The 25784-nt window shown below is 41.2% G+C and overlaps 1 protein-coding gene across 1 annotated transcript in view; it reads right to left on the bottom strand.

The window, feature by feature from the left end:
• ARHGEF4 (Rho guanine nucleotide exchange factor 4) overlaps window positions 1-25784 on the bottom strand; it is a 227462-nt gene that overhangs the window by 101885 nt on the left and 99793 nt on the right. Inside the window, exons 3-5 of the mRNA XM_075099358.1 lie at window positions 14880-19310; window positions 12249-12575; window positions 6218-6347 (exon numbers count right to left, since the gene is read on the bottom strand). Of these exons, the coding sequence (XP_074955459.1) occupies window positions 6218-6347; window positions 12249-12575; window positions 14880-19310 (4888 nt within the window). The remainder of the gene's footprint in view (window positions 1-6217; window positions 6348-12248; window positions 12576-14879; window positions 19311-25784) is intronic.

The following is a 25784-nucleotide window of genomic DNA, read 5'->3' as shown; positions in this document are numbered from 1 at the left end:
CATTTACAAAGTGAATATGTGTCTAGACACCCAAACCCAAAACTAGGAGCCTAATTTCACACAAGAATTGAAAATGCTTGTTTTACTATTTCTGTGTAAGGTAATTCTGTCCAATGTAAATAAACCACATTATTATATGGCCATCACAGACTGCTCTGACAAAGACCCCTTTGACTTTGCCTCACTATCTGTGCAATAGCAGGGTTACTTTATGGCAGTAAGACTTCTTTTTTACTGAATATTTCCTAAAAGGGAAAAAACTTTGCCCTCCATCACTGCAGGTTACTACAAAGCATCCAACAATGCTGAACCAACTTTTCAGTCCTTAAATATTTCAATTCTTTACAAGAAGGGTCTCTGCAGTAGTAGTAAAAATAGCATTTCTACAGTGGCCCATAACAAATACATTCCTTCAATTATCTTCTGAATGTAGCTACTTAGACCAAAATACCTTCCCCTAATGCTTCCCAGTACAGAAATGGAAATATGTTCTTGATTTGAATGCAGTAGAACCACTTTTCTGCATTGATCTGGTCCTTCCAGGGCTTCTTAGAACTGCATTAAGGTACAAATGGAGAGAAACACTTCTTGATCATAATAACAGGGGAGAAGGCAAATTAAGCATTAACAACAAAGATGGATGCAGCTGTTCTGTGGATGTGGAGCACAGGATGTTGAGAAGAGGGACAGTGCAGCTTTTCAAACACAAAAGGTGCTGATGAGAGGCTACAATTCCATCCTAATTATGCTACCCCTGCTCCTCGAAATCCATGCTTGGTACATGAAAAGTAAGGAAATTCCACATACTTGTATCTCTCCTTGCGTGAACTACTAAACCTGACATTATTTACAGAGGCTCTGCAGCAACTGCCCTTGCCTGGGAGATCTCTGCTCTCAATCTGCTTAAACCAGTCCATCTGTTCCTCTGCTAACCCTCCCACTCTTTGGACTGAACACTCATGGCAAACACCAAGAGATGTTTATTCAGTGCCAGAGGCACTACTGCTGTAATGCTAGCTGAAGGTGCTACAGAGGTATGCGTATTATATGTACGTACTGGATAGGCATTTTCCAATAGAATGGAAAGAGAGGAAAAATACTACAAAGCCACGTTGTGAAAAACACAATATTATATCAGAGTTCAGAACTGCAACACATCACAGATGGTTTTCAGCTGACTACAGCTTTTGCTTTGTTTTGTTAAATCTACATAGGTATGTTCTTCTGTGATGCCGGACACAGAAGTTAGCTAAAGTTGCTGTAGCGGCAATTGACTGCAACTACAGATTAAGGATCTCACTGCAAAGCCTGATCAAGGTAGTCAAGCTAGCCTGAGCCTTGGGCAGCCTGAGCCTAAACATCTGCTGGATTTTTTAGTCTCTGTTGGGTTCTCCTGTAGACTCATAGCTTTGACCAGTGATTGCCAGAATCATTCAGGATTTGCTAGGATCTTCTTTTTCACTTTTTGCCCCACAGAAAGTTTTTAATGGTATGCTAAACCTTTCACCTCTGTAGCTAATACATGCAACCCCACTCAACCTGCTAAGACAAATTTTCAGGAACTCAGCCATCACTTGGCCCAGATTGTAAGGTTGGATGAAAATCTTTGGGTGAGCACACGTTACCAGAGACCTCACAGAGCACAAATATATGTGGCCATGGTTAAACAGAATGAAGACTGACATAGCAGGTCTAATCTTTCTGTGATTCAGAGACAAAGTGAAAAATACAGTAGGCAACATGTTTGCTTTTTAGCCACTTAGATTCAATGGTACTTCCATGGGTTCATGAGGATGGAATGGACAGTTCATGCTACAGCTACAATGATACACTTTTGAGGATTTGCATACCACTTTTTTCTGTGTCTCTTCAAGAACTAAAATGACAAAAATGGAATAAATAGCTCAGCTTGTTATTTTGCTGAACTACAGGACTGCTAAATATTTATAAGACATAATGAAGTCCTGTTATTAAGCTAATATTTTCCCTCATGAATAGATTTCTCCAGTGGCTGTCAAACATCTTCACATTAACTGTTGCCAAGCGTGAGGTTAACAGCCCTTCTATAGCTGGGAAAAGAAGATGAAAGTTGGCCACATGATGTTGAATAAACAAACAGTCCCCTTTGCCTCTGAGAAATACTTTCCGCTATACCAGTGAGGCCAGAGGATAGCTCAGTATCACTAATGGTCACTGCTTTCCAGACTACCCACAAAAGATTCAGACTTGGAGAATTTGGTTTGGCTATTCTTATAGCTTATGAAAGATTTCCAAGGCCACCAGTATGTTCATCATCAGTACACGTCAGTCAGAATGAATTAACGCCTCTCTGGTTGCCATAACCAACACTAGCACTGTGGCAGAACTGCTGGGCATCTCTTGTAGATATCTGATAGCAGGAAATGTAAAGATCTTAAGCTGTTTAAATCTGACAAGATGCAGGGAAAATTGCGAAAAATATTCAGTCTGAATTTAAATAATGATTTTACATAATACAGGTTTAAGATCTCTTATAGCACAACTACAAACCTGATCTTGTAATACACTAGTTACAAGTTTCTCTGTCTATGAGGATATGACAAACCCTGAAGGTTTACGGTCATACGCGTGACCCTATCCAAAAGTTTCATTGATTCTCTAAGAGGTAGTATGGGGGGGAACATTTGGGAGCAGGTAATGAGGGCAAGGGACAAAACAGAAAAGTCTCTAGCTAAGAAGCACAGAAAGCAGCGAAAGCAGGGTTTTCAAGGAACCACGTCTCCAACTCTCAATTACCCATGTCTGTCTGTCACCGTGCCACCTTGTGATTGTTACCTGCTTTCAGTTCCGAGATGGCAGCACCTCCCCAGAAAGTTCCCTCTGCTCTAGACCTGTGGGCTGGTGGCTCCCACACCCAAAACTGCTCATCTCCTAGCTTCAGCCCAGTCATAGCTACACTCTTACAGCTGTATCCACTGTCCAAATATCTTCCCAGCAACATCCCCAATTTTAGGCAATGTTTTCAGGTTACAAATAAACAGATATCAGACTCAGAAGAGAGACAGGGAAGGAGAGGGTAAGTAAGATAGCCTAAAGACAAACATGCATGGCCGCTACTGCAACCCAAAGCCTTGTTGTCCTACCACTGCTCTCTCCAGTACGTTTTGGGCTCTTCCCTCTCACCCCTTTCCTGGGTCAAATGGTGTCTCAAGGTCTTCAGAGGCTGCCAAAAAGCAAAAAAGCATTCCCATATCTACATTAGGAAGTGGCTTGTTTCCTGCTCTGGTCTTTCACCCCAGCTCAGCCTATTCAAACACTGAAGTACACCAGGCAGTTAAGTAACAGATACATACTGCAACGTACAAGGTACAAATGAAGACAAGAGCATAAATAGACAACTAAAGGGGAAAGATGCTGGATATTAATCTATAATACCTGTCAAAGTATGTGGTGCATCCAAGAACATCCTTCCAAAGTGTTCAAACATTCCTGATGTTTGAACAGGAGAGTTAACTTTGCTAACCTCAAAGGTGTGTGTATGTGCGTGTTGGTGTGGGTATTCAACCTCTATACTTCTCTGGAGGAAGCTCAAGACCCATTCAATTATCACTGAACATAGAGATTAGCACCACTTCAGCTGCTCTTTATTTTGCAGATGTTAGAGCCATCTACTGGTTCCTTACAGTTTTCTCAATTGGCTGCTCTGGACAGAAGAGGTGACAGGAAGACAGTCTGCAAAACTTCATCAGTGACCAAGAGCACCAGAGTATGCCTGATCCCAACTGCTGGGATATCGAAATGACAGGTTTGAGCCAGCTTAATTTCCCCCAGCGTGACACAAAGGCAGAGGGAACAATGTCTCAGTGCTCTAGTGCCAGTAACTGGTCGGAGGAAGCTAACGAGCACAGCAGATACAGCATTAAAATTAAGCTCTTCTCCCAGCACTGGTGGTACATTCTAGTTGGGAACAGGCAGCCCCACCTAAAATAGTAAGTTTGTGCCCAGCTAAGCTCTTGTCCTCAGGTAATGGGTAGGTGCACAACAGAAGTCTCACAGCTGTGCATGGCACCTTTTGGGCTGGGATCATGACAGCCATCTTTTTCCCACCTGAACAACTAGAGAGGGCTCCGAAATGCCCCATTCCCCACAATCGCTGCAGCATTCCCTGCACAAGATGGCCAGGCACAGACATTGGGAATGAGAATTTTATCCATATTTTCAACATGGGAGTATATAGTACCACTGCATGTTGCACAGTACTTTCATATCCGGTATCTTTTATGACTAAAGCATATGCTAGGATCATTAATACAAGAAGTTGCAGCTTTAGAGTTAGGAACCTTGAAATTAGATTAGATGGATTAATAATTTAATTTTCTATTTCTTTTAAACGACCTACAGCCCTGTCAAAAGCAACAGGTATCGCAACAAGGCTGTGCAAGAATCAAAGAATTCTGCTGCACTACTGCTGCCTCAGGGACATCCCCCAACCCTAAAACTGATCCAACAACTTCAGAGTATTGCTTCAGTAATTTTCAGTTTTCTTCCCAGCCACATCCTACTGCAGGAAGGATACGTGCGTACACTCATCACCCCCAAAATGCTTCACATGAAGCCCACAAGCAGCAACTAATAGAGAAGACTGTAGTAGAAGCATTGCAGTGTTTCCTCTGTTCATCAATTTTCTCCCTCACTAGCATGTTTTCGGTGGTGGAAAAAGGGTTCTGCTGCATATCATTTGTTTTGCTACATCTACAAAGAAATTCTTGAGGTCCACGCTTAGGTCATAGTATGAAATTCACTTGTATCTACTTCAGGAATATTGTGTGAATCATAGATGATTCAGGCTTCATGCCCCATTTCTAAATAGTATGTAAACACCTACAGCACTACCAACTGGTCAATCTACATTTACTCCCCTTATTCATGCTCCGAAATTCATATATAATTTAACTCCCTCAGGTCCTAAGTGGGAACTAGCATGAAGTTTGTATCAGCTGCGACTCAGAATTTACTTCTATGACAGTGGTGCTTAGGGATTTCAGCTAATGTCAGAGACACACAGACAACTTGACAATGATGGGTTTCCATCTGGGATTTCCAAGGAGTAAAGCTGCAGCTTCTTTAATTCAGCCAGGGAGCTGGTCCTAAGTGTTAGGGCAACACCAGATGCTTGTGACAGCAAGTGATCAAAGTCCTCAGTGCTGAGAGAGCAAAGGCAGGGCTCCTGACACCATGATAATAAGTAGTTTGCTTTCTTATTTCCAGCTGAAGCCTCATCACTTTGTGCATAAGTTGTACAAAGTGTCAGAAAGCAAACCAGTTTTGCTTGACAAAATATTATGACCATTCAACTCTGATGTAATTAGCACAATGTTATGGTCCCTTAATTAGCTAATTCCAGCAGTGTTTAATCGATGGTACGAAGAGACTTTCTGAGGCAGAGATGGCAGCTTGGCACCCAACTGTGGTTGGCTTTTCCTGGCTAGATTCCTAACTGCCAAACAACTCCTCTGCAGTCTGCTTTTCTTATCCCACCCCAAAGTGCTATGATAGAGATATCTGCAGTGTTCGGGCAGGCACTGTCAGATGGGGAATTTAAAAACCTAGCAGATATGTCTCACTGTTTAATAATATGTGACTTACGTTTTAATTCTGAGAAGCACCAGTCATTGGAAATGAAGCAGACACAATACTTCATGCACATTCCTCATGAAAATACAGCATACTTTTTCTTCAAGAGGATTTGTTTAAAGTACAGGAAACATCTACCTCTAGAGGCTCATTTAGTTGCTTTAGTGCCTAATTAGCAACTTGAGAGGAACCTCACCAAACCCACCATAGTGCTCTCCAGCAAAATCAAGGCAGAGAGCCTGTTTCATCTGCAGAAACCTAATTCAAGAGCGTGATATATATGACATCATCCTAGGTGAGATAGAGTTCTCATGACACAACACAATGTTTCTACATCAAGCATAGTATCATCGCAATTAGTGATCTCTTCTTCACTAAAAAGCTGACACTGCCTTGAAACAGCGCCCTGGCTATTCACTCAGGGAAACAACAAACCAGAATATGAAAAGCACATGAAAGAATTAACTCTAAAGCAGATTTCTGCTCAGACATGGATGCAGCATTCAACATAAATATGTTAGAATGCTTATCACAGTTTCGATACTCAATAAACCAGAGCTTAATTCTATCATAATTCATGCCCAACTAAGACTAGTGTACACACCAGGAGAGGAGATGTGCTGTTTCCAGCCCACACAGTCTAAGCCTGTCGGAGTGCTCTGGGAAAATGGATGCAGTTTCAGTGGTAGAATGTCAAAGGCAACAGCAGACATGATGGATGGACTTATTCCAGCCTGCAACAAGAGAGGGAAAACAAAGACAACAAACATTAAACTTAGATGCCCTGTAGGACAAAATAAACCATTTATCACAGAGCACCTCTTTCCACCTCTGATGCCTGCTCGTGTAAGTAAGTAGTACATTAGTAGACACATGTGGATGATTACAACTAGAGAGGTTAGAAAACAGTGAGGAGGCAAGGAAAACTGCAAGGTAGTAAGAACAGGAGACGTTGATAACCAGGTACTAGACTCATACTTCACATATTACCACACATACCTACATTCACATGAAGTTTCACTCCTTCCTATGAAGTGTGTCTAGTGGGAGGGGGAAGCATATCACCCCAACAAGTCAGCCCCTCGCCTACAGAACATTTTTCTACAACTTTGACTAATAATTCCTTTACTGGTATATAATACTTAAATAAAGATTTTCCCTTCAGAGATCTATTGGTCCTGGTCCCCAGCCATATATGATGCGGATAACACAATATTCACTTCAGTTAAATGTACATTTGTAGAGGATCCCTCACTCTATCCTCTACCTGGCTGATGATTTTACAAAACTTCATGAAACTTTGAAAACTCTATACCATTGCCAGATCTTATTGAATTAATAAATTTTGCTGGTTTAAGGGGGAAAACATACAGATACATACATGCAGCTCATGACCTCCAATGCCTCAGTAAGTCAGGCTTAAAATAAACAAAAACACAAGATTTTTTTTAAGAAATCACACAATCATACAAGCCACAGCCATAAAGATACTCCATCCACCCACAGAATAACCCACTCTCTCATGCAGATATTCACCTGAAGTTTAAAATAAAATAATTTATCAAAAAAAAATCCTAAATGTAAACAAGGTTTTGCTCCTTTTCTGTGTCAAAACCCAATATTTTTCTGCCAATCTTGCCACACCAACAAACTTTCAGTGTTTTTTGTCTCCTTTCATCCACCCTGAAACAGAAATTATGTCTGCCTGATATAGGGAAATGAGACCAATACTCCCCTGTTACTTCATCAGGGAATCACAAGATACTGGGCAAGATACTACAAGAATACAGATCACCTGACAGTGAACAATACAGACTGTAGTCAAAGTCACTGAAACTTGTAGTACTTAATGCACAATGAAGATATGCTTTTATTCCTTTTCTTTTCCTCTCTCTTTTGTCCCCCGTATCTCCTATGGCACACAAAGAAAATACCAGTGACTGCAGGCAACTGGGAGATCAGCTGGTCAGTAAGCATTGGTCCAATGGGCATAGACATTTTTAATCTCTGTATCACTGCTGCCCCTTCCTTTTGCTGCTGTTTCATTCAGTTACAACATAACCATCCTTCACTGAACCAAGAGTCTGGGATATTGAGGTCCAGCAGTTCATCCAGGATCTTTCCTTCTCCCTACCAGCCCACACTATCTCCCATCAACATAAATACTGCTGACTAGCCTTGATCCTGAAGCCTCTTCTTTAGAAGTGGCAATCAGTCAAAACATCCTTCCAAAACTAAAGAACAAACTAAGCCCACTGAATAGCCACACACTGCCCAAGCAACTGAGCGCTGCTGCTCTGTGCCTGGTTTGCTTTATTCTTCCTGGACTTACTTCCCTAAAACAAAGAGAACACAGCCAATACTTTGTCACAAATTACCATCTCCTGAGGGATAAAATGAACCCTGTTCAAGTTAACCTGAGCAGTGCCTGTTTGCCTAGAAAAGTCACAGCAAGGCCCCAGTAGGAGCACATGCTCTTCCAGTTACAAAGAAATCAAGCAAAACAGGCAACCAACTGAGCTACTGTTCTGAAAATGCCATGGGTAAAGCCTAGGTTATTTACATGAAAGGTGATGAAAGCATTATTGTTCTGTTTAAGGCTAGGAAGCAGAATACCGCCTTAGGGCTGTTACAATAAAAACTGCAGGCTTCATCCTTATTAATCTCCAGGACAGCAGAGCAAATTTCAGGTACAGGCATCATTTGATTTCTATAGTTGGGAAGCCAGGCCTGTACAACCCAAAGTCAGGAGAAGAAACATTTTCAGAGGTGTTAGTAACGTGTGGGCAGGGTTTTCCACAACCTACAAGAGAGGGGAGGGGAGATGAGGAACTTGAACATAGTAATGACCCTCTCTTCCACATTTTCTGATATAGGTTCAAGGGGGTTATTTCTATATTCTTATGCACAGCAGTCTAGGCCTTGGGAGAGGCATTTGTCCCTGTTGTGCATCTGTGCCTTGTCAGGTGCATATCAGGAGGAGACTTACCTCATTCAATCCCCTCCTCCAAAGTGTGTTCATTGCACTCTTGAAGTGTATCTGAGGTGCCCACAGTGCTCATAACCATGGTAGCACACAGCAAAATTTACTTTTCCTCTTATTTCAGATGGGGTAAAAAATCAGATTTCCAGGAGCTATATTGAGGACAATAAGCTAAAGATCTATTTTTCACTACTTCTCATTTCTCTTTCAAAATAAAAGAAAGAGCTTTTTCTGCACTATACCCCCTCTGGGTATAGCCCCCTGATGGGCCTTTTAGGAATCTCTGATTTGACAGTACAGAAACTGTGCTCTAACAAATGCTCATAGAAGCCATGTCTATGCTTCTGTTGCTGTGCACTAGAGAGGCATCAAGCTTAACAGTCATGTTTTAACTTTTTGCTAAAATAAGAAAGAGCAGGATGGGAGCAGACAGGTAGTTCAGAGACATCACTAAAGCAATTTTTGCAAAAATAATTCCCAAAACAGAGCCCATTGCCATTACAGCATTACATGTGTCAGTGGTTTGGGGCATTGTCTCTGCTCCAGCTAGGAAATTCATACTGCATTAAAAATAAGTAAGAGGGCCCCAGGCTATACCATGAAACCCATCACCATGTGAAGGGTAAAGCCTATGGCCAAGCAAAAGAAAAAAAGAATAATCCACAGCCATGTGAGCTCCTTCCACTTCAGGGGGTGCTACCTTCAAAGGCTTGCTAAGACCAGTTAAATGTTAACACTTTAAGGTACAAGATCAGAAGCTGCTCGGCTTGTTACTGGTAGCATTTCATTATAAGGGACAGCTGGGTCAAGATTTGAGTTTGACTCTAGGGATTTACACAGGCTGTTCCCATTTAAAGCAGATGAGCAGTTTACTGGACCTAAGCAAAACAAAGACCAGTACATAGAATTTTTTAGGAGTGGTATTTCAAGCAGTTATTTTTTTAGTTTAAAGGCAGTTTCATGGCTGTCCATCTCCCTCTGAATCCCAACTGCCAGCCTTCAGAATAGCTTCAAATTATCAGTATATTCCTTTGTGTAGTTGATCTGAATGATAAGAGTAGTATCAGAGATTAGCACTTGATAAATCAAGAATTTATTTTCTATTCCTCCCTGGTCTGACCTATTAAGTTATTTCCACAATATTGCAGCATTACATCACTCTGTATGCTGACCTGATCTTGACTTAACACAATATGACTTGTCATAACCGAAGCCACACATCCCAAGGCAGCCATGTGTCAGAAAATATCAGACTTGCAATTTCAGATCTCCAAAGCCCCATACAGTTGCCTTGTTCCAGTCACAAAACCACAACAGACAATGAACATCTTATAAAGCTTCTTTTGTGATAATTTATTTCTCCTTATAAAAAGGGCTTTAGCATCCTTCTAAAACTGCCCTCAAACACTGTAGCTTGTGACAGCACTCCCACTACACTTGGGAGTATGAATAAGCCAGCATTATTAAAGGAATAGAGCACTGAAAAGACAAAATAAAACACAACAGGAAAAAAAAATCTATGTGATGACCATTACAAACAAAAAATACAGGCCAAGAAATGCAGCTATATATGGGCACACAGGAAACAGCCCTTGAACCCCAACCAATCTCTTATTAAAACTTAACATTTTGCTTTCCTGACCTGCTTACAAAAATAATAAGAATCAATAACCTATATAACACACTTAAATCAACAGAAACAGTAAAACCCAAATCTAAATATATGCTACTAGGTATCTTCTAGTCACCTCTACTACCCAAAGAAAAACAGACCAGAAAAATAACTGATGCCCATAACCCCCATAGGCAGGTGATAGTAAATGAGAGTACCTCAATGGGCACAGGGACAGCTGCAAATGATTACAGAGATGATCACAATTTAGAAGTAAGTTTGCACCAGAAAATAAGGGTGGAAATTCTTAAAGGAGGAACTATTTTCTAGTAACATCAAAATGTGCAGTCAATCAGCAAAAGAGGTAGTAGTTAAGCTGTATAATCTGATGGCTCTAAGGGAAGCTGTTGACGTTACTGGTCACTCCCCTTAGAAGCACTAATGGTCTTGGTGCTGGCCAACACACCCTGCAGCATGGGCTAGATTTCCATCACTATCCATGCTCATCAAGGAATTGCAAGAAATAATTTTAGCATGTTTTACTGGCTTGTGTTTATCACCAAGCCAGGGATTAATTTTCCCTACTTTGTTTCATGCCTGTAGAGCACTAAGCACTCAGAACTCTGAACAAGGTATAAAAGCAACAAAATTAATTTATTTTTACATTTTTTAACCCAAACATACATGTGCCTCAGGAGCATTACTCATTGTTTTCAATACATAGGTAGCAGTGGGGCTGAGCAAGGGAAGCATCCTCACTGAACTGAGGGTAGGCAACATCACAGAATCATATCCAGCACTCATCCAAGCATCAACTGGCAACATTTTGTTTTCAAGAGCCCTACAAATACAAAATTGCACAGACTTTTAGCTCCTTTACTAAAGGAGGGGAGAACAGTGAGCAGTTTTTCAGAAACCCTGTTTCTGGAATTAGCCCAGCTTTCTGTCCCAGGTCTCCATCAGCTTTGATGGGAGGCTCTCCCAGGCAGACAGGTATGAGGCAGCAGGTTTACTCCCAGCAAGCTATAGTGAACAAGCTGAGCTGTGTCAGGTGAATGTTTCCCCCTCGCCATCGACAGAACTATTTGTGTGTATAAGCTCAAGAATGTGCTGAAGCGGAGACAGGACTGGGGCCTCAGCTCCTCTCAAACATTGTCATTTTGATGCAAGACCAACCAGAAACAGGCAACCACGGCAGCAGAAAAAAATGCATGTAACAAACTAAAACCCTGAGGAAAGATTTTATTTGAATATCTGCACATGATTTCAAGCATACTCAGAAGCTTCCTCCATATTATCATCAGATGCTGCATGGAGTGTCCTGCTATCTCATGTCCTTTTCCCCCAGAAGTTCTTTTTTATGTATGAAGGCTAAATTTGGCTTTTGGATTCAGATTCATGGCTCTCCCTGAAGGGAACAGACCTTAGCTCTGGATCCAAGAGTAACAGATGCCATCAGTGTGAGTCACAACAGCCACAAAGTTTGTGACAAGCAATCATAATGCTAATCTGAAGGTCTCCTCCAGTGGAGAGGAGAATACTAATAGCTAAAACTCCAATGGCAATGTTCTTTCAAGCATTTACAGCAGAAATTTAACTCAGTAGGAAGTGAGGAGTTGGCCTCAGGTACAAGGGAAACCTAATTTAGAAGTCCCTTTTTAAAGTTACACAGCAATGAGATTTCATCAGTTTAATTTATATGGATCTAAGGCAACTTTGATTTGCTCCCTGCCCTCTCTATCTTTTAGCTTACAGAGCAATCTGATGCTCTCGCACCCTATTGTCCAAAATGGCATGGGGCATGGGGCAGGAACTGCTCACTTACAGTAACTAAAAAACTCACCACCTTTTGAGATCATCACTTATAGACCAGTTTAATGTTTAATCAGTCTCCACAGACTACCAGGCCCAAAGAGAAGCAGACAGAACTGGTACCAGACAAAGTGCAAGGATGGGAATATGATGACAGTAGAAAGAAGCAGCTGGAGCAGAGAGGAAGACAGTGCCAGAGAATGAGGAGGACAGTGTACAGTTTCTTACTTTTAACTGGTCCTCTGGGAGGTGTTGCAACTGAATCACTCTCTCTGGCTGTGTCTCCTTCTCTAGCTTCCTTTTCTGGTTCCTCTCCATCCAAACATCATCGAAGCTGAAGCACTTATAGAGGGGTTTAGGTCTCTTCCTCCTCCTCTCTGGAATCTCCTTGGCTTTTTCATCTGGAGCAAGGAAGGAAAGCCTCCAGGCTTTGCTTTCAAGGGTGGAGATAGGGTGCGGGGATGGTGGAACCTGTGGGGGCCTTCTTTTGCGATGGGGAACCCATTTCTCATTTGGCCTTTTTTCAGGTGGTGTTTGACATTGCTGTTTAGAGTCCTGTTTTACAAACAGCAGGTGAAAACACAGGGTTTGTTGGCTGGAAATTTTTTTTGCTTCAAATCAGGTTGAACAGAAGATGGTAAAGCTCAGTTATCTAGCTCCAGAACTACTCAGAAGAAAATGCTTTCCCAAGAGTATTCGCTGGCTGAAACCAGCTTGTCTACTCACTTAGCCTCTCCATAGGTTTAGGCGTTCTCCACCCTGAAGCAGCAGCTCTGCTATATTCTGAGCGTATAGCATACTTCCTCTGCACAGCACAATGCCCTTTTCACCCTCATACTAGATGGCATATTACAATAACATTACTACTGGGATTTAGGTCACTCTGTCTGTATAATATTATTTACAAAGACAGACAGTGTCTCTGAAAATAGAATAATGACCAGTCTTGTCTGTCTGTGCTTTTCCAACTGTACTGCAGTTATACAACGTCAAAAGGCTTCCTAGATGCCTAGAGGTCTGATATATTAAGCCCTGTGCTTCCTGATGTGCTCTTTCTGTTATCCATTTTGCTTGATGTTGGGCGAGAGCATTTGAGGAATTGCACAGCTTTGCACTTCACTCTCGTTTGCTTTTAATGAGTGGTTGCACAAAATTACAGCTTTTCTTGGAACAACTTGAAATTAAGCATGCCCTCAGGCATCTAACTACCACTCCAGGTAACATCAGTGTTAGAATCAATAATATTTAAGGTGGGAGATAACAACATTGAGGAATGAATGATCTCAGGAGTCTCTTTTCATGCCAAGAAAATATTGTGTCCTGACAATAGTATCTCTCCAGTTTCTCATGGTTCATTTGAAGAACCCAAATACAACAACCCTTAAACTACTGCAGGCACTTCCTATCCACTCTCAATTAACCAATAATCCTAGATCAATTCTACTTTGCCACTGGCAAGAGATATCACAATCTAGAAACACTCCTTATCTACTAGATGCTATGCAAAAAAGGAAAGTGTATCCTGCTGGCAAAGTCATGATTTTGTGTATCTGGTGTTGCCACTTGTCCTGTCTGAAGAAGGAGGTGGGCTGACATGACCTCCCAAGGCCTGTTCCAACCAACATATTTTTGTTCTTATACAAAAAATAGGGAGTTTCTATTAAAAAAATAGGGAGAAATGGTAGGCCAAGACCATTTTGGAGGGTATCTTAAAAATTTTATATAACCTGGGATGTGAGAGACAAAAGGCAGCAGGAGCAGCAGCAAAAGCTGTGCAAGGACTCATTTGAGTTAAACGCAGCCAGCCCTCAGCTGCAGAATTGATCAAGCAGTTCCAGATTCATGAACTCTCTGAAAAATGTCTGCTTGTGGTGCGCATAATCTCATACCCTCTCTCAAGTGCCACTTTTGAAAATCTGCTCAAGAAAATTACTTTGCCCGCTTCTTAATATCAAAATTCATCATCAGCAATACTGAAAAAATAGCATGACCAAGCCAGGTTCTGGGATCTCAGCTAACATATCAACCTCAGTCATGCTGGTGGTTTTTGCTTAGCCACTGAAAGAGATTCCTAACTCTCAGCCACTTACAATTCAGGAAATCCTCTCTGGGATAAAAGCCTACTGACCGAGAAAGTCTCTGCTTTTAAAGGACCCAGCCAACCAAGAAATCCCTACTGAAGATACAATCTTTTCTGTGAGATCCACCCTATCACAAGGAAATTATTGTGGTACCAGGAGTAGAATACAATGCAACATCAAAAGGAGATCCTGAGTCCATGGATTTTTTCCGTTTGCTGTAGAAAAGGCAGAAAAAGACTCCCACTGGCAATCAAAGGATAGTTATTGTGACTGCAAAGGGTAGTTATGGTACTTTGAAAGACAGTTACTCATTGTCTAAAGAAAAATATTTTACTTCTTTAAAAGTGACTGCTAGCAATGGGAATTGATTTCTACACTGCCTTTCACTTCAAGAAACTTCTTTACTATACACCAGTTACAAAGCTCGATTCTGCCTTATCTTAAGAGGGGTAAGACCCAGCTAAAAACGAGTTGAACACAGCGTGGTTGGTGTCTGTGCAATCTGTCTGAGGCTTATTATGCATTAGTGCTGTTGTGATGACTTCATTCCTTTAGATTTTTGTAGTAAATCCTCCCTTCGATGAGTGCATCAATTCATACACTCTTGAACAGAAACAGAAAGATTAAGTAGTGCTACCTATCTCAGACAAAAAGGAATATTTATGCACCCATTTAACCAATGAAGAGCCATTAAGAGTTTCACTGGAATTCCTAAACCATGTTAAAACAAAAGACTCTGCAAACCAAACCACCACCTGATCATTCCCAGACAACTCACCTCATCTCGGAGCATGTCACTAATGGAAGAAGCTGTGTTTAAGCTGATCTGGGATTGACTGCTTATGCCACAGTCATCCCTCCGGTATTCATTGTCCAACGAGTGTACAGAAAGTAAGAGACTACCTCTGGGTTTCAGTGTCTTCGGTCTCTCAGGAGCCTCCAAACTGCTTTCAACTGCAGAACTGTTCCCAAGAGAGATCATTGAAGTAGCACATATTCTTCCAGGATAACGGAAGCTCTTGTGTTGTGAAGTGGATCGTGGACTCTGCGGTTTAGGACTCATGGGCCTACAAGGCATGTCTTTACCATCAGAATTTGGGAGCTGGGGACATGATGGACTTGACTGACTAAATGGCAACTGCAAGTCAGTGGGGCTAAATGGAGATTTCATCCAGTACTCCTCCAGAGAAGTATTTAAACTGTTGCTCAGAGCCTCCTGTTGTTCATCGCAGTCTGAACTCTGTGAGTACCTGATGCCCAGGTCATGGGACTGTGTTTGTTTTCTCCACATACCTGCAGGTGAAGAGACATCAACAGGCTCCATGGAGGTGTCAAAAGAGTTGGTGTCTGCTGAGGAGCCATTAGCTGTTTCTGTTTTAAAAAATGTGTGTCCGTTGGAACTATCCTTTCGCTCCACCGACGTTGTTCTCATTACATGGCCTCTAGTCACATTAAGACTCTCCTGTGTTGGTGATAAACCTGCTAAGACAGGCCTTTTTAGTCCATCTGCCTCCTTGCTTTTTAGAAAAGCTTTCCAGGTGCTCTGACGAAGTTTGGCTTTCTCCTTTTCATTTTTCAGTGATACTCTTGAGCTTTGCTCAGTATTTTCCTTTTCTGGAGATTTGGATTCAAATAAGCTTGAGAGGGATTTGTGTGCCAAGGCCAACCTTGTCTTAAACTTCTTACCCTCGGGGGTTTTGTTTCTTTTGTATTCATTTTCAGGGAATAATTTTCTAACCCCAGAGTATTCCACAGGATCGCTGTCATTGTTTTCAGATGAACCTGAAACTTGTCGATCTGCATATTTGACAGCAGCCAGTGTGGGGGAAGTTGAATTTGTATCTACATCTTCCATCAGTATCCGACCAGAGCCAGAAGCCTTCCTCAGGCTCATTCTGCTGAATAATCCTGCAGGTCTCTCATAGAATAAATCATCATCATCAGAGTACTCAGAGGTGTAGCTTTCTTTCCTGTGGAAGGCTGAACCAGATGAACAACTTTTGAAAGACTGTAAACTTTCAGTGTCTTCATCCTCTTTCCCAGCATCCAGTTCTTCCATCTTTGCCTTGCTGCCAAAGAAGCTGCTACTTCCCTGATTTTCTGCTGTGGCAGGCTTAGTTTTCCTGAAAGATGTCATTTTTGAGAATACTAAAAACCTGGAAGCTTTTGCACTATTCCCATTCTTTGTTGGCTTTTGCACAGCTTTATAGAGACTGCTGTTACTTCCCAGGATGTGGAATGAGTTCTCATCCATTTCCTCGCTGTTAGTGCTGCAGGTACTTATATTATCTAGGCCCAGCATGCAAGCGTTATGGGTCTCCCTTTTCACAGAATAGTTAAAAACATCAGACACATCTAGAGGCAGTGTGCTGTCTTTGCTAGGGCTAGCTGTGCCTTCTGCAGGAGAACCCTCCTTTCCTTTGCTAGGAGAAGGTTCTTCACAAATATCTATTTGTTCCTTTGAACCATTACAGCTTTCAGTTTCTTTCCTGTCTACTGCTTGTCCAGAGATGATGCTGGGCCCTTGAAGGTCAACATCAGCACCATCTCCCTGACACAAATTGCTTAGATTGCACATTTCCAATGTTACAGCACTAGTTATATATAAGCCTTCCTCTCTGCCTTGATGTGCTTTGAATTCCTCTTCGTTAGACTCCTGGTCATCTCTCGTTTCAGCCCGTGACTTTCTGAACTGTTCTGTCTCTAATTCAAAACCAGTCTTTGTTCTGCAAGGCTCTTTCTCAGAGATCATAACGCCACTTCTGCTACATGATTTTAAGAGTGCTTCTTCACATTGATCTGCCTGACTTTCTGCAATAAATATATCATTGCCCAGCGGTACAGTAACACTCCTGAATTCCACTTTTGCACTTGTTACTGTGGAATTACTACAGGTGACACCTAAGGATGAAAATGCATCTGTTTTCTCTCTTTTCTCTTGTGAAAATTCTGTTTTTTCTTCAACTGTATCCCTACCAGGGAGTACCTCTGCACTACCAGGAATGAGATGGGTGGCCAGAATTTGTTCTTCACAGCTACAGCTTTCACTCAGAACTCTCTCTGGCTCATCATGAGCTTTGCTGACAGTATGAGGAGATATCAAATCCTTGCTCACTACATTTCTCAGTGTTCCAGTTACCACTTCAGCAGGAATGTTATCATTCAGTGTCTTGGACTGTAATCCTTTCTCCTCTACAGCTACTATAATTAGGGCATGCTTTACCTCTGGAAGTGTCATTAAATGCCTTCTCTGGCTTATAAAATCTGGCCTCGGAGTAATTTCAACAGCAAAGACACTGTCTTCATCGTTTCCTTTATGAGTAGGATGTTCATTTGTTAGTAGCTCAGGTTCACTCCTTAAGGCACCAGTTTTGCCACTTGTATTTTGCTGCATTGACTCTTTGTGCTCTGCCCCAGTGTTACTGCCACCCGGTTGCACTGTGGCTTCCAGGACTTCCCAACTGAAGTCAAGGTTAGAAGCAGCATTGACCCATCTTTTCCCTACCATGATCTGCATACCTGACAGTTCAGATTCAAGCCCATTCTCCTTCAAACTTTTCTGCTGTATTCCACCAGTGGAAACACACTTTACAGAACAATCAAAATCTCTGTTTTCCACAACAGCAGGGTAACCTACATGACAAGCTGCTAAGTTCTCAGTGTCACCAATGCCAGATTCTACATCAATATCATGAGGGAATCTCTCTGCTTGCAGATATCTCTCAACTTTGTACTGGTCACATTTTATAGGTGCTTCAGCATTTATGATCACTGGCTCACAGTCCAGGACAGATGAAGTCTCCTTTTGTTTTGGATTACACTCACAAGCATCAATCTGTGTAGAAGATGAGCTATCAGCACTTGTACCTACTCCTTCTAGGCTAAGGCCACATGCCTCTGATTTAGAACGCAAACAATAATCAACACACTGGGGAGAGCCTGCTGGGTAAGAAAGCTGACACTCATTTGAGTCTATGTCAGTATTAAAAGGAGACCTTTTTACGCCAAATTTGCCCTCTATTTTTATTGCCTTTTCAGGGCTTACAGGTACCCCTCCTAAGATTTTCTGAGTGTATTCAAAATCCAGCCCTTGAAGATGTATTCTGGAAGATGACCATCTAAATTTGTCTGTCAGATGAATACAGTTCCCCACATATTCTGTCTTGCTTTGAGCACTGATATTTTCAGGTACACTGTGCCATGTTTTACTTTCTGTACTCTCTGACCTTGTGTGTGGTGGCTGAGATTTTGGTTTGAAGCAAGTCTGGTAAAAGAATGAATCTGATGTCAACATGGTCACTGTACTTTCCTGTTTTATCCTTTTACCTGTTGTTTCCTCACTGTCAACTGAGTTCCTCCTGCTGCATTTTATACTGGACATAGAATCTAATTCACCCTTATAGTCTGATGTCTCAGTGTAAATTTTACGGTTAGGTCCATTTGTTTCAAATTTAAGATTAGGCAAACTACAGCTTGATGCTGCATCTGACTGGAAAGAAAATTGCTGTACCTCAGGAAAAATCAAACAACTTTCTGAGTTTGCTTTGAAACAAGCAATGCTTAACACTGCAGGGTATTCCTTCTGTCTTGTAACATCATCTTCTATAGCTATAGAATTGGTGCAGGACTGCACTTTATTGCTTTCAAACTCTGCTTTGTTTTGCAATGCTCCTACAAACTTTCTATTTGTCTGTGATATAATGCTGTCTTCACTGACTTGGTTCTCTGTGTTGGAAATATCACTAGTTAATGTTAACTCTTCATCACCCAGTTTTTCACCCTCTGACTTTGCAGACTGTATGCAAAACTCAGTTTTGCTTGGTGCTGCTTTTACTTTGGAAGACACTTCTAACCACACCTGCTGGGTAAATTCTGGTTGCCTTAAGCACTTAAGTTTATCAAGGGTTGTTTCTCCCTTTGCTTTAGGAAGACTACAACACAGAGGGTTTTTTTCAGTAAAAAGGCAGTTTGAATCCAAGCACGTTTCTCCAGTTACATCACTGGAAACAGATTCTGTGTCTGATGCACTCTCATAAGGTTCGGTTTTTACATCTGACAATGATCCACTCTGATGTGACAGGGTCTCAAAATAATCTTCATCTGTTTCTTGGCTGGATCCACGTATCTCCAGCTCTATCGTGCTCGGGGTAGAACTCAGCTCATCTTCAAACTCTCCTTCACTGATGTAGTTTTCAACTGGCTCTGGGGTCTGTGAATAAACAGAAAAGAATAATTTAGCAATGATTTCCCACAGCATGAATTATTATTAGAAAAGGGACTTAGGAACGCTAACAACTTCATACACACTGATGTCTTTGGAAGTTATACTTGATACTTTACTTATTGATGGACCTTTCTATTTGTTACTTTCTTACTTTTTATTTCATAATTAATATTTTTTTCATTTTAATATGTAATAATGCAGAGGCTAAAATTTGACTTTTGGCCATATCTTTCATAGCCCAATAGCAAGACACATTTGACATTCAAATAACTCAAATGGAAATAATCTCTTGCCAGTAGATCTACAAACTCTAATGTATCCATCTTCAAAACTGAGGAGGAGGTTTATGTGAAGAAACGAAAAGAAAAGAAAAGAAAAGAAAAGAAAAAAGAAAAGAAAAGAAAAGAAAAGAAAAGAAAAGAAAAGAAAAGAAAAGAAAAGAAAAGAAAAGAAAAGAAAAGAAAAGAAAAGAAAAGAAAAGAAAAGAAAAGAAAAGAAAAGAAAAGAAAAGAAAAGAAAAGAAAAGAAAAGAAAAGAAAAGAAAAGAAAAGAAAAGAAAAGAAAAGAAAAAAGAGTGAATGGCAGCCACTGAACTATAACACAAGGTCCCTTGGCCTGAGCTGCATGTCACCTTCACCAGGACACTTTGTCACGGAGGAAGTGTGAGTCCTCATATGGGAAGCCCTACGATAAATAATAATTTGTCATAAGCCGTAAGCCAAATAACATCAAAGGATATGTCATAGAGTTTCTGATTCTAGACTCTAAAACACAGAGGGTAAATCAGAAAAAGGAAGGCACTAGGGTATTTCCAAAAGGGCGTCTCAATAAGAAGATTGGTATTTTCTCTTGACAGAAGAAGGAAAATACAAATTGAATAGAGGAGGGAGAAGATTCAATGCTTCAAACCAAGTCCAAAAACGACTTTCACACCATTAAACCTGACCAAATTGCACTATAATGGCAACATGAGTCACGCAACCAGCAGAGCAACTCATCCTTTACTGTGTGCAGTCAGTGATACATGTAATTGAGGTCCTTTAATAATGTAATTCCCACTATCACCAGGGCAGAAATGACCAGCATTAAAGCAGCACAGACTAGCATTTCACATAATGATTGAGCAGCATAAACTGTGAGCAGTTGGCTTACACAGCAGTGAGTACAGCAGCAGCTGTTCAGCAGTAACAGCACTGCCTCTTCAAGGGTGTTCTGAACACAAATTTACAGATGGCAATAAACTAAGATAAAAACTGTTCAAGCAAGTAGGAACAAAGTAATGAAGATGCCCAACTGTCCCTAAGGATAATTATGAATTAAATTACAGAAAAATTAGGGCAGAGATTCCTTACAGTCAACGTATCATTCCAAACATAGCTATGTCAGGATATTCGTACTGTGACCCCTCCCAAATTCATTGGTTTTTTTAATGTGTATTATACAAAATTATGCATTTAAGGCAGAGGCAGAGACCCCACAATTGCCTCCATACCTTGTGGGAAATGAGGAAACAAATTCTAGGTATGAAGGGCACCAATTAATGTCAACCAGCATTTCTGGACCAGGCCCAGGACTGGACATGTGCCCCCAGTGCTACTAAGGGCAAGAGCCAGCATCAGGATCAGCCTGGCTGGGGCCTACTCTACAAGATGTACCATGGGATGGACTTCCCCTGCAAAGAGAGAGGACATAGAAGCTTCAGTTCCTGCTACGCCTACCAAAGCCCTCTGCCTAACAGACAAGGGAGGTCTAGAGCTGACCTCTAGCAAACCTGAAATTCATGAGCTCACTGAACTTCCCATGGTGATCAGGGAATAAGTTCTAAAAGGGCAAACAACATGCAGATGGTGCTATTTTTACCTTCTTCTATGGGTCTTTGACTTCCCAGTGCCACCAGGAGGTCATGCCTTTGCTCTGTCATATGTAGTTTAATTTCCTCCTCAACCTGTAGTGTGTGTAAGTTTGTTAGGATTTGTGGGACTACTTATCTTTGTGTATTTCTGTTCTTTTCTGTAAAAATTGAGTCTAAAGGACTCAGACGGTGTAGAAGGGGGGGAGTTTACAATGGGCAAGTCCTTTCATGTAGCCCTGTCTTCCCAACACAGACAATCACAGCTTGAGAACTGAATAGACATGTGGCAGGGATCCTCAACTAGGCTGCTGATTAGACAACAGTCCTCATGTTTTTAATTTCAATGAGATTACACTGAGAATTTCAAAAGTCAAATTATGGCTCTATCCTGAGAAGGGTTCTTGAGAAAACCCTCAGCACCCATGGACAGAGTTGTGTGTTTATACATCTCTTCAATCTCAAAGCAGATAAACCGTTGGAATACAAGAGCCTGGAATAAATATGAAAGAAACTACTTCTGAAATAAGGATTTTTCCCTTCACAGACAATAGACAAATTAAAGCAAAGCTCCCCTTGACTGCTTTTCTCATGCATCTCTTTCACTGTCTCTGAAATGTGCCAAGAAAATAGAATGAAATTAAAATTACTGCATTGGGTGCAACCATATATAATCATGTCTACCTAAAGTCACCAGAAACTTGTGACTTTGATGTGTGAAGTGAAGACCACTATCTCCATAACATAAAATACCTTCCATTCAAGTTGCCCTCTAACTGAGGACTGACAATGCTCATATGTGACATCTCCCATGGGCCCAGTCTCTCCTGTTTGTGCAAATTTTTTGTTTGGTGGGGAAGTCATGGGTCATTTTTTCTCTACATCAGATTCTGTATTTGTGTAATTTTCTCACACTTACCATATTATATTGCAACAACTGTGAGCTTCTATATATTCTATTTCCCTAATTTTCTCTGCCTAATAATTGGTAGGATAGGTTAAACATACAATTGTATTACTTCAACTAGTCTTTTAATGAAGGATTTTATTCTTACGTCTCACAACCACAAAAAAGAATCTGACCATGTATATGGTCTTTGCTTTTACTTTGAATGCAAGTTCCCTAAGCAAGCCTGACTTGCATTCCCACTAACTTGCGCTTGACCCTAGTTACTACCTCACTGCCAGCGAAAGGAATATTGGCACAGTTTTTCCCTGAACTCAAGACAACATGAAAGAATTTTCAGCTGGTATTTTGAAGTATTCAGACAACAGTTTTCTCCATAGGTGATGGTAACAACAACTCTTGAGTCGTTATTAATATACATTTCATCAGTCTCCCTTTATATCTAGTTTGACTGAAAGGCACAGACCAGTCTCTTTGACTCGCAATGTGATGAGACTAAAATGCAGTGTCTGTTAAGACAGGTGAGAGCAAGCCAGCTGTCCTCTCTGCTCAGTGGGCCTCAGCCCTGCTCAACAGGTAAAATAAAAGTGCAGTTCCCAGGGTAGGCATGAGCACATCATTTGCAAAATGTCTCACCTTGCAGGGTGCTGTATGCTGTCAACTCCTGCTGATGCAAGTATAGGTGAGCTCAAGGCACTAAGGACTCGAGTGTGCCTACTTCAGTACTCTGTGTTGGGGTTATCTACACGCTCTCTCCCTCCATTACTGTCTTTGAGAAGGGCAACACTAATATAACTACTTAAAAAGGGGGAGGAGAGAGAAAGATAGACAAAACTAGCAAATGAAACCAGCCATTTTACTGGCAATATAGGATTGTTAGTACAGCTGCTTCAGACTTCAGCTGTAATGTCATCTAGGTTGACTTGTATTGGTTTAACTTGTGTCCTATATATTTAAGTAATAAGCTGAATGTAATTATTGAAAAGACTGTGAGTCTCTGGAACTCCTTCTTGGCATCCCAGGGATAGTGACTGGGTATGAAATTCTTAAATCTTTGTGATAGCTAAATGGTAAATATTTGAGGCATTCTAACATGGTAGCGTGAAACTCATCCATCCTCTGTGTAATGAGAGCTGTGAAAAGCTGAGCTTTTTCTAAATCCAAGTAGGGACTTAGGTGGTGTACACAGGTTTGAAAAATGCTGATCATGGAACTGTTATAGTGATTATGGATATCCTGAACTGAGGGCACACACTAAAAACCAAAGGTATTTTCAGTCACAGGACAGAAATGGCATTTGAAATACCCAGCTTCTCCTTCTGCCCCTTTGATATACCTCTGCTCTGAAAGGCGCAGCCTTGGAACAAGGGAGAGGAGTCTGGCCTCAAGGTCCTGCTAAGACTTGGTCTCTCCAGTTGGGCTGGCAAAGGTTGCCTAAGGTAATGGTACTTCTAGAGGCTCGGAAGTTTGCCTGGTTGGAAATGCCTGGGAAAATCTAAGACCACCAAGTCTTTCTAGAAGAATAGTCTTAGAAATGGCTTTTCATGAGCTAAATGATGTTCTTGGATTTAAGGCAAACAGAGCACAAAAGTGTTCCCTTCACAACAAGTTCTGTCACAGAGTTCAAAAGTGGTTCACAGCAATGATGGAGCACAGCTGCCACCCCAGGGAACCAGTCATACTAGCTCAGTCACCACAGAGCTATAAAGAAAAAGCCCTTCAAACACATTTGTGGAAAAGATACAGACTCAGAGGTAATGGTTTCAACTTACCTAGCTCCTTTCCATACTTAAATAAATGCAAAGCATGTCCAGAAATCCTTAAAGCAAATTGGATGTTAGTCAGAGGTTGGACTGTACATGGTATAAAGAGTCACAGGCTTACTGTTCCCCTCAGGACAACTTTGTGTGGTAAATGAATTCACATGTAAAGTTTTATTCTCTGAAGGGAAAACATAAAATTCTTTGGGAAAGCACTCCCACATGCCCAGAGTTGTGTTTTTCAGGGTTCACATAACACAGAAGCACAGAGCTTGGGAAAGGCTCTTGAATTAAGGGTGACACATCCACCCCTCAGAAAAGCTACTATTGGGAAAGGACTTCAGACAGGAGGTGACAGTGTAGGGTAGAGAGCAGTAGCCTGCAACCTACCCAGAATCCCTCTCCACTGGCCTACTGGGGCTTCAAAAATGACACAGCAGAGATTCAGATTAGAAACTATAAAGAAAAAAACATACAAAACAGCCACATAATGTCCACAAGGCCTCAAATTATCTTCCTGATCAAATCCAGCTATCCAAGCCCTTTTCTTAAATTGCCTTCATCATGAATAATGGAAAGAAGGGAATGAAAAAGGGAAAGAGGGCACGCTGGCAAAGCCTTAATTTTCTACTACTTCCTGTAAAACCAAACCTTGTTACACTTAGTAAGTAAGAAGTAGATTTAAAGACATTAACTTCAGACAGAACTTTGGTTTCTCAGACAGCAGAAAAACTCTTTTTCTGAATTGTCTGTCATTTCAGTGGTTATTATAGGTGCTACAGATGTTTATAAAGAGCAAAACAGTATGAATAAGAGCAGATGCAGCAATACATCTTGATAAGGATTGCTGAGAAGTGATGCTGTTGTCAGCAGCAGTTATGAACCTTCAGACTGATTCTGCTCTGTGCACAAATGGCACTGTGAAAGACACTAGAAATGAAACCCTCTGCAGGAAGTGAGGAAAGTGCTCTATAATCACTGAATGATGACATTTTATCTGAAAAACATTCAGTTTCTGACGCAGGACACAAACCTTTGCATCTTAACTGCACAAGAGGAAACAAAATTCACAGATGGCTGAGAAAAGCAGAACTTCCCCAGGAGGCTCTTGCTTCAGTCAGTGCAGGTACATCCATGCATCCAAAAGTGACTTCGGCACTAAGTCCTTTAGCAGTTTGGTGGCGCAGTTGTTTCATTAATCATCTACACACAGCAATAGCACTATTTGCAGGGCACTCCATCCTTAAGCTGTAGCATTTTTATATACAGAACCATTCATATATAAAGTCACTAAAACAACATTCTCTCCCTTTTCTGCAAGAGATGGATGAGTTTTTTATTGTTCCCAAACAGTGCAGTTACTTTTTGCTGAAAAAGATGTCAAAGACAGTTCTGTTGATTTGCGAGAGCTTGCACTACACAACCAGTGGCATGAGGAAAAAACATGCAGATATACTTACATAAATGTCTTGCCCTAGTTGTACTTAGTGCCTTCACTGGAAAGCCTCCAAATGGTTAAGCAATTCCAAAATCAGCAGGACTACATGAGCAATTGCATAGGCTCTGGCAGCTACCATCACTCAAGGTGGCAGTGCCAAATGAAGGCAAGAGGGTTGGAAACAATGCAGAGAATCAGTAAATATCTAAACACCATAACATCATAACTGCCAAAAACTCAGTGTGTTTGCCCCTCCTACCAGCTTGAGTGACCATGCTCTGTTTCTGTTCATTGAGTGCTTCAACATTACAGCCCAATAACCGGGACCCAGAGGTAAATCTGGGCCTCCGCCATGCTGTTGTCTCATGACACCTGGTAAGTACAGGCCTGCAGAAAAATACCACAAGCAGGGAGCCTGCTGCACTGCACAGAGCTTCTCTGATTCCTTTCAACAAGACAATTCCAACATGAAGACACTTTCACAGGCCAAAGCCAAAAACATTAT

Source organism: Phalacrocorax aristotelis, chromosome 7 (assembly GCF_949628215.1).
Source record: "Phalacrocorax aristotelis chromosome 7, bGulAri2.1, whole genome shotgun sequence".
NCBI lineage: Eukaryota > Metazoa > Chordata > Aves > Suliformes > Phalacrocoracidae > Phalacrocorax > Phalacrocorax aristotelis.
This window is presented reverse-complemented; position numbering and strand designations above follow the sequence as displayed.